The sequence below is a fragment of the Lampris incognitus genome, chromosome 13 (assembly GCF_029633865.1).
Source record: "Lampris incognitus isolate fLamInc1 chromosome 13, fLamInc1.hap2, whole genome shotgun sequence".
Classification (NCBI taxonomy): Eukaryota; Metazoa; Chordata; class Actinopteri; order Lampriformes; family Lampridae; genus Lampris; species Lampris incognitus.
In genome coordinates this window covers 11,975,143-11,985,166 of record NC_079223.1, presented here as the reverse complement: position 1 = coordinate 11,985,166, position 10,024 = coordinate 11,975,143, and the positions used below count along the sequence as shown (strand labels likewise).

At 45.8% G+C, this 10,024-nt stretch overlaps 1 protein-coding gene across 1 annotated transcript; it reads right to left on the bottom strand.

Annotated features, from left to right (window-relative positions):
- Positions 1–585: 585 nt before the first annotated feature.
- On the bottom strand, positions 586–3,412 carry LOC130123026 (protein phosphatase 1 regulatory subunit 3C-B-like). The gene is made up of 2 exons (XM_056292142.1): positions 3,258–3,412; positions 586–2,782 (listed from the first exon to the last, which is right to left on the bottom strand). The coding sequence occupies exons 1-2, from the start codon at positions 3,269–3,271 to the stop codon at positions 1,750–1,752; spliced, it is 1,047 nt and encodes a 348-aa protein (XP_056148117.1). The 5' UTR covers positions 3,272–3,412; the 3' UTR covers positions 586–1,749.
- Between the last annotated feature and the right edge of the window lie 6,612 nt (positions 3,413–10,024).

Here is a 10,024-nt window from a genome sequence, read left to right as displayed (position 1 = left end):
GATGAACCGATTCAACTTTCTGTGACTGAGACTTCTAGAATAAAACTGGACAATATTCTGCTCAAAAGCCAACATCTGCCAGATGTCTATATCAACACACTGCCCAGTCAGAGCGGCTCTGGATGTTCTACTGTGGCTAGTGGGCACAGATATCAAACGCACATGTTTAATATAGTAAAGGGCACAAGAACTAGCTTTCATATTTATCTCAATTGCTTCAGCTAAAAGTATGGTGGACTCAGCCCAGCAACATTTGAGCTATTAGAGGACTAAGCAAGCTGGTCTAAGCACGGCTGCTAGATAGACCTCCGTCATGAGCTAGATGAGGACTTAAGTGCTCTGCTAGTTAACTAGCTTGCCATTTTATTCATTACTGAAAATCAGGGCAGCTGGGTAGGAGGAGGTAATCACACTCCACCAAGCTAAAAGTGAGTTACCCCTTTGGTTCCCTGGTTATCTGTGTAATTGCCTCAGCATAGTATACTACATAGCACATTCTGTGAACACCCACAACACTGTTTTGTGGAGTACACATCACTACACTTGATAAAGAAAACCAGGCTCAGGAGTAGTTCGAGGTTAGGACAAAAATATAGAAATTTATTTCTGAAAAGGCAATGCATAGTTCGACACACACACACAAACAGTTGTGTATGTGCACAGACAAACCGTTTTGAGTGAGACACATACATTGAGGCACAGACCCTACTTCACAGTAAGAAAAATCTCATTTTCAGGCTTAATACCAGCACCACCCATATTCCCATCACAGAATTGCACTTGTGAAAACAAAAAGATAACATTCATATTTTTGCCATCATTTCAATGAACTCAGCAGGGGTAAAAAAAAACAAAAAAAATCTCATTCACTTCATCACTGACATAACTAAAACCCCATTAATGTACATGGTTCTTCCAAGTGTCAAGACAGCCAGTAACATACAGATTCTCCCTAATGGCACAACTGATGACGTCAGCTCGGCTTCCTGTTTGTGCCTCTACACTGAAAGTTACCTTTTAATTAGATCATCCACGCGTATTGCATCAAATACTTAGAATGTACATGCACACGATAAACAAGGGGAAATTAAAAGTATATAGGCCATTTTTGAATGATGTTTTCCCTTCGTGCAAAGGTATGCATTTTCGATTCAAAGATAATAACTCCTATTGCTTTATGGTGGAGAGGTGCCATGCCTTCTCTGTACTTTCCCTTCAATATGAAGGACTCAACACCAAAGCCATTTCCACCATTTGAGTTTGCAGATATCACATCAAGAGGGAGCTGTTTCAATCAGTTCATATCCACACAATTTTTGGGGGGGGCCCTCAAAAAGGGGCTTACATTGGCCATGGACTGTATTCTGAAGTATGTGATTCAGTGGGGATTCGAAACAGACAGTTTGAGAAGGTACCTCTGCACTTAGAGCGGTATTTTGAAAACATGACAGAGTTCCCCAAAGAGCTCTCTCCAAATCAAAGTTTGCCATTATCTTGCAGATGAAAAGTCCACATTTTACCAGCTTGTGGGTCAAGTGGCCATTTTGCATCAAAGTGACCAAATTACAGTGAAGTTTCTGTCTGGGAAGTGCGCATCCTCCTGGCAAAACTTTTGAAGGGCTTGAACACTCTGTACCTTCAACATTTCAGTCTCTGGCTTCCAGTCCATCCCAACTCAAGCCCACATCTGTTTTTATTTTGAATGCCCAATCAGCATCTTCTTTCATTTCATCTCACTTCCTGATCCTCTCACCAATAAGGCACACTGTTATCAATCTGACCCCAGCTCTGCCAGCCAGGGAAGAGTCCACTGGACATGCGGGGGCTGCCGAACTGATCAAATTCCATCTCCAGCAGCCTCATCCCCCCATTCTTCTGCTCACATGGTTTCTTCCCATCAACGGCGGTCATGGGCAGAGTAACAGAGTTTAGGTCTTCTCCATTCCAGCCAACGTGTTTGAGTTTGTAGTTCTTGCCATCGTTATTGTCCCAGTACATCTGGCCCTGGGCTGTGAAGCAAACACAGAACTCTACCCCGTGGTGCGGTGGCACGTTGGTGGGCAGTTCCAGGACAAATGCAAAAGTGTCGGTATCCTGGCAACCGTAGATGTTATTCATGAAGGTGCAGTTAACATTGGTGTAGCTAGCCCACGTATCAAATGTGGTGCGGATTTGCACAGACTTCTCAAACCCAACATTGCGGACCTTGACGGTGCCGGTCAGCGAGCGTTCCTGCAGGGAACAGTTCTCCAGGCAGACAGAGTTCTTTATCAGGCGGTTGCGGAAGTCTAGGTAGTCCGCGGAGGGTTGCTTAAAGTCCAGTGCCAGGCTGCGGACCGAGCTGATCTTTAGGTCCATGGTGGCGCTCTCCAGGTCTGACATGTCAAACTGCAGCTCCTCCGTGATGCCACTGCAGCCCCGATTGCGGCACGGCTCATCGTCAAACTTGGAGAAGATGTGGATGGCAGTAAGCGACATTCCCTTGGAATCGGCAAATACCACTCTCTTCTTGTTGGTGGTGGAGGCCTTGGTTTTGCTCCATTCCACGCAGCCTCTGTCGTCTGCAGCCTTCTGATGGCTGCTGAGGCAGGGCCTCAAGGGCTTGTAGAACTGCTGGCGGTTCCTGTGGTTCTGGCTCTGGTTCTTGGCCCTCTGCAAGTCCTCATAAGAGCTGAGAAAGCCACGTAGGGGAGGGGGGGAGTGGCTGATGTAGAAACGCATGGCCACATCCATCGGCATCACTGGGCCTGGCATGGCTGATGGGCTGAACGACTGGAGCACACTGAAAGAGAGAGAGCGGGAGAGAGGGAGAGAGAGAGAGAGAGAGAGAGAGAGAGAGAGAGAGAGAGAGAGAGAGAGAGAGAGAGAGAGAGAGAACGGGCGAGAGAGGGGGGGAGAGAGAGAGGGCGAGAGAGAGAGAGAGCGAGCGCGCGCGCGCGGGCGAGAGAGCCATTAGAACGGGTTGTACTTTGTGCAGTTTTTAATTCTCTGTCCAAGTTTTGGGGAAAAAACTGCTTGCTTCTGCATACACTTTTACAGTGCAACACTATTTAACACTATTTAGTGAACATTAAAACGCACCAATTTATTACCATGTGTTTTAGCGGCATGGTTATGCTTAGGATTTTTTTTGTTTTTTTTTTACCTTAATTGTACCAAATGTTAGAAGAGGCATAGCGAACAGAGCGATAATCTTCACTAAATGAACTTGTCAAAGGTTTTAACTTCGGCCGGGCGGCTGTGTGTCAAATCCTTACCCCGCAGCACTCATGGGAAGAGGAGGAAAGGCTCTCAACGATCGACGGTCAGCGAAGCTCCCACTTGTTCCGGTTAACGCGGTGCCGAGTCGACGTCTCGCTACAAGTGCATGGTCCCCCCCCGGAAGTCTGAGCAGTCACTCCTCTTCTCCGCCGCCTCCGCCTCTCCTCGCGTACAGCGCCGGTGTGCGCAGGAGCCCGGGGTTTCATACGCCAACATAGGGGTCATTTGCATACGCGGTCACACGGCTCCTCGCACCGGCCAATGGCAAGTTCGCGGAGTTTGGCTCGAGCCAATCAGCGCGGACGTGCGCTGAGCGCGAGCCAGCCGACCGAGGTAGGAGCCCGCTGGCCCCACACCGCCCCGGACGGTGAGACGCGGTGGACCCCTGGCGGCGCTGCGGAGCAGGTCACCCCCCCGCCACACCTCCACCCCACCCCGCGTCTCCGACCCAGCTGCTTCTCCCCGGAGATAACGATCACTGTTCTCTCCAATGTAATGAAGAGATCACCGTCTAAATGCTGAACATGAGCACGACCTGCGTCTGTTCTGGATCAGTTGCGCACTGTTAAGGGCTGACGACTCTGTCTTGGTTGAGATCCTCAAAACTGAGCCTGTCTTCAAGTCGGATAAATCCCTGCTCTGTGGGGCTGACAGCACCATGGCGAACACAGCAGGTGCTGGTTTTGATTCGGACCCTGGCAGGCAGGCTCTTCTCCAACCAGAGAGTTTTGTTATTGTTTCTATTGGAGGGCCGATTCTGAGCAGAGGGGGGGATTGGGAGGCTTTTGACCACCGTATCTTTCTATTTCGCTGTGAATGAAAGCAATATAAAGTCCAGGTACCTGTATGCTTCTGCTACTGTACCCCCCCCCCCCCAAGCAAGGCTTACGGACCAGTTCCAAAAGGCGGCCCAAGTCCATGGACGAGAAGATCTGGAAATCTTGTCGAGTTTAAGAGGGGGGGATGTCGAGTCCCCTTCGCTTGGCCTTGTTTTTGTTGTGTTTGGCATTTTGACTTTTGCATTTGTGGACGAAGAATCTATTTTTAAAGTTCAACTATTTGCTTCATTGATTTCTGGTGCACGGCCCTTGGTTAAAGATTATCTTCCCCAACATCAAATGGATCAGAGTCGACATTATGTGACAGGGAGACATCAAAAATATTCTCTCTCGTAGTTCACACTTCTTCTTTTTTTTATCAGAATCCCACCACCACCACCACCATCACCCCACCCCCAAATTCCATTACATCTCTGCCAACTTAGAGGTGTTTAGACAATTAGAGTATATTTTATTTTGTAAATACCTGAAGGCACCGTCAGATTTCCCCCCCTGCCGTATATCATCACAACCACAATCGTGTGTATTGGCCATGTAGGTTTGCACTACATGGAATTTGACTCGGGTTTCGTGGCTCTCTGTGTACTTAACAGAATAACAACACTGCAACACAACAATCTTCTGACATATACACAAGGATTGACTATATACACTACCGTTCAAAAGTTTGGGATCACCCAAACAATTTTGTGTTTTCCATGAAAAGTCACACTTATTCACCACCATATGTTGTGAAATGAATAGAAAATAGAGTCAAGACATTGACAAGGTTAGAAATAATGATTTTTATTTGAAATAAGATTTTTTTTACATCAAACTTTGCTTTCGTCAAAGAATCCTCCATTTGCAGCAATTACAGCATTGCAGACCTTTGGCATTCTAGCTGTTAATTTGTTGAGGTAATCTGGAGAAATTGCACCCCACGCTTCCAGAAGCAGCTCCCACAAGTTGGATTGGTTGGATAGGCACTTCTTTGAGCAGATTGAGTTTCTGGAGCATCACATTTGTGGGGTCAACTAAACGCTCAAAATGGCCAGAAAAAGAGAACTTTCATCTGAAACTCGACAGTCTATTCTTGTTCTTAGAAATGAAGGCTATTCCATGCGAGAAATTGCTAAGAAATTGAAGATTTCCTACACTGGTGTGTACTACTCCCTTCAGAGGACAGCACAAACAGGCTCTAACCAGAGTAGAAAAAGAAGTGGGAGGCCGCGTTGCACAACTGAGCAAGAAGATAAGTACATTAGAGTCTCTAGTTTGAGAAACAGACGCCTCACAGGTCCCCAACTGGCATCTTCATTAAATAGTACCTGTTAGAGCCTGTTTGTGCTGTCCTCTGAAGGGAGTAGTACACACCGGTGTAGGAAATCTTCAATTTCTTAGCAATTTCTTGCATGGAATAGCCTTCATTTCTAAGAACAAGAATAGACTGTCGAGTTTCAGATGAAAGTTCTCTTTTTCTGGCCATTTTGAGCGTTTAATTGACCCCACAAATGTGATGCTCCAGAAACTCAATCTGCTCAAAGAAGTGCCCATCCAACCAATCCAACTTGTGGGAGCTGCTTCTGGAAGCGTGGGGTGCAATTTGTCCAGATTACCTCAACAAATTAACAGCTAGAATGCCAAAGGTCTGCAATGCTGTAACTGCTGCAAATGGAGGATTCTTTAACGAAAGCAAAGTTTGATGTAAAAAAAATCTTATTTCAAATAAAAATCATTATTTCTAACCTTGTCAATGTCTTGACTCTATTTTCTATTCATTTCACAACATATGGTGGTGAATAAGTGTGACTTTTCATGGAAAACACGAAATTGTTTGGGTGATCCCAAACTTTTGAACGGTAGTGAATATATGTATATATATATATATATATATATATATATATATATATATATATATATATATATATATATATATATATATGTAAAGACTGTTGTGTTGTAGTGTTGTTATTCCGTTAAGTACACTGAGAGAGCCACGGAACTGGAGTCAAATTCCATGTAGTGCAAACCTACACGGCCAATACACACGATTCTGGTTCTGATTCTGATGCAGGGAAAAACCTAATGGTGCCTTCAGGTATTTACAAAATACCACGTTTTGTCTTTTCTACGTGTCCCTGAGTTGAGACGTGTTTCTGAAATGAACAGGTCCCCGTCTGCATGCCGATCATCTTAACAGGAGATTGAATCCATCCGTATTCAACTGGCTTTGATTTTGGGTTGGTGTTGCGTTTCAAGTTCAGGTGGTTTGGGAGAGAGACTTGATGTTCCTGATGCAATCCAGCCCAGCCCGAATAAAGATAAAATGAGTAACATCTCAGAATTCTCCTTTTTGTTTCCTATTCGAATGTCCCTTTTCCTTCAGGGGGAGTTAGAGTCTGGTGTGGAAAAGGCACGTGAGGAGAGGGGGGAGGGTCCCCCATGAGCCGGACCACCATTCATAAAGGATCTTTAACCTTCAGCAGCGGCTATACATATCTACACCTAAACTTTAGACTCACGCCACAGGCATGCTCGTCTCACATGATCACAAGACGCCGTGTCATGACAGCCGTGTCGCAGTGTTGCCCAGAACAGTGTGGCAATAGTCAGGTAAATAAGTCAAAAGTTTATTCAGTGTAGCCCCCTTCACCGAGCAAGGTCACAGAGGGTCCGCAAGAGTCAATTGGTTGAAAATAAAACCATAAAACAGCAGCAAGGAAGAAGAAAAAAATAAAACGTTCCTGTGATTGCATCATGAACTCGCTCCCCACAGCCGATTCACCGACTCGGAGTCGACCTCACAGACTACCGAGCATTACAGCAAAATGAGCCAAAGGCGGTAAGTTAAAACGCCACACAGGCCGGGCATGAAATCAAATCAGACATGTGAACAGAATGATATAGGGCGCAATGTATGAAAGCCTGTCTGGAAACGGATTTTTTTCAAATGAGACTCAAACCGCATCCATAGGGGGTTTAAATCTGGAAATTCGATTCAAATCAAATTCCTTAGCTGTGTCTCAGTCTGGCTGCTCAACATGGATTTCAACCTGTCCTTCACATCTCTCATGGCACCACCCCCCCTTGCAGCACAGCGATGCCGGCCATGACTTCTGCATGAAACAGGGCTACACATACCAACCCCCCCCCTTGTCACTGATGACTGGCACGGTGGGAGGCGTCCCAGACTAGACTTGACTATGGTGTGAAGCGTGACGCGACACGCTTCCTTCCGTTACAGCCTGCAACCCTCTTATTTGGTTCTGGTTAGACTGCATATGCAAGCCTACAAGTGCTATGCAAATAAAGTTATTAATATCATTAAGTTATCAATCATTAGCACAGCAGCCCGTGCAGGAGGTTACTGATGCCTGAACACATGAATCTGAATTATTCACTTCAAATAACAAGGTGCACCAGCCAGTGCACAAGATCGATTTTGAGTTTGAGAAATAAATTGGATTTGCCTGCAGCCTATCCACCTCTAAGTTGGACACCTGGCAGATCTGACAAAGGAGTAAGTTGTGGAGAGAGAGAGAGAGAGAGAGAGAGAGAGAGAGAGAGAGAGAGAGAGAGAGAGAGAGAGAGAGAGAGAGAGAGAGAGAGAGAGAGAGAGAGAGAGAGAGAGAGAGGGAAAGAGAGAGAGAGAGAGAGAGAGAGAGAGAGAGAGAGAGAGAGAGAGAGAGAGAGAGAGATTGTACTTTTATTAATTCCTGAGGGGAAATTCATCGTCTGCATTTAACCCATCCTGTCGTATAGGACCAGTGGGGTGCTACAGTGCCCGGGGACCAACTGCAGTTCTTCTTTCCGTTGCCTTGCTCAGGGGCACAGTCAGCACTATTAACCCTAACATGCATGTCTTTTTGATGGTGGGAGGAAACCAGAGCACCTGGAGGACACCCACGCAGACACGGGGAGAACATACAAGCTCCACACAGAAAGGAACTGGGACAGCCTGGGGGTTCGAACCCAGGACCTTCTTGCTGTGAGGCAACAGGGGCTACACCATGCTGCCCATGAGAGAGGGGGAGAGACATACGGAGACCATGATTACTGTTCCTGAAGCAACCACTGCCTACTGACCAAGTCATCAGGAGAGGGAATCAAGCTTTTTGATTGGATGAGAGTACCGTCACATGATTTGACTGATAGATCTCTCCCTCTCACTTATATATATATATGTATATATATAGTGTGTGTGTGTGTGTGTGTGTGTGTGTATATATATATATATATATATATATATATATATGTATATATAGTGTGTGTGTTTTCAATATAACAAGCCTTTATCGGGAGTAGACTACACTGTAAGTGTTCCCATTATAGATGAATATGACATGCATTAGTCAGACAGTGACGTAGCATACCCTCACACTAAACTGAAAAGGGAAAAAAGAAAAAGGAAACAGACTCCATAGGGCCGTTTTAGAAGCTCTCCCCAAAAATCTCCAAGCTGTCTAAAACAGTGTTTCCCAACCTTTTTTTTTTCCTGGGAACCCACTTTCTAAAAATGACAACCCATCGTGACCCAGTGCACAACAACTGGCACCTAGAGCTCGTGAGAGGAGCTAATTAGTGAATAAACGATGGTTCTTGACCGTTTTTACTGCCGTTTCCACGTCACCTGAACAGGAAAACCAGCCTAAGAGACATACGTTTGATAAATCACCACTTAGCTTCATGCACGCGTTACTGAAAACATATGCACACGTTAGATACTTGATAAATGAGACCGAACAAGTGCGTCTAGGCGGAGTTAACGGGCTGTCTCGTTTTTATTCCCTCTCATCAGTAGAACAAACAGGATGTGCGCTCGCCTCTCATACGAGATTCGGTGTTGTAAGCACAATTACCGCAGCAACACGAACATGCCGTAAAGCAAACTTCTGGTTGAAGGTTTTTTTAAAATGCTCATGCCGGTTATCAGGCTTGTGACGGCCTGGCGGCCCGGCCGGGGCGTCTCCCCGCCCGCCGCCCAGGGACTGCTGGGATCGGCTCCAGCATGGATGGATGTTGTTATCAGTCACACAATGAATTCGTTAACCACATCCGGTCTGTTCTACGTCAAACCCCATTTGGCCCTTTATGTGCTATTTACTTAACCTGAATATGGTTTTTTTAGGCTTACTCCAACTTAATTCTACTTAACACCTGGCTAATGTGACAGTCGGGCCTGCCGGCTGTCTGGTGTCACGTCCCAGTCCGGTGTACAAGAGCAGAACGCAACGCAGCGTTCAGTCTGGTTCTGGCGGACGCCGCGAGTGTGGCAGAAATACCAACTTGTCACTGATGATGGGTACGATGGAGGCGTCCCAGACTAGACTTGACTATGGTGTGAAGAGTGACGCGACACGCGTCCTTCCTTTACAGCCTGCAGCGCTCTTATTTGGTTCTGGTTAGACTGCATACGCAAGCCTACAAGTGCTATATGAATAAAGTTATTAATATCATTAAGTTATCAATCATTAGCACAGCAAGCAGTGCAGGAGGTTAATGATGCCTGAACACATAAATCTGACTTCTTCACTTGCAAATAACAATCAGTCAGAATAATTTATTGTTTATAATACTATACAATATTGTTTTCATCAGAATACAATACTGTTTACAGTTCTGTTTTTTATTTACACATTTACAATGTGGACCAGCCAGTGCTAAAGATTGAGCTTCAGAAACAAATTGGATGTGCCTGCAGCCTATCCACCTCTAAGTTGGACACCTGGCAGATCTGACAAAGGAGTAAATTGTGGTGAGGGAGAGGGAGAGAGAGAGAGAGAGAGAGAGAGAGAGAGAGAGAGAGAGAGAGAGAGAGAGAGAGAGAGAGAGAGAGAGAGAGAGACGTGCTTTTATCAGTTCCTGTGGGGAAATTCATCGTCTGCATTTAACCTATCCTAGCTGTGTATCTAGGAGCAGTGGGCAGCTGCAGCGCCCGGGGA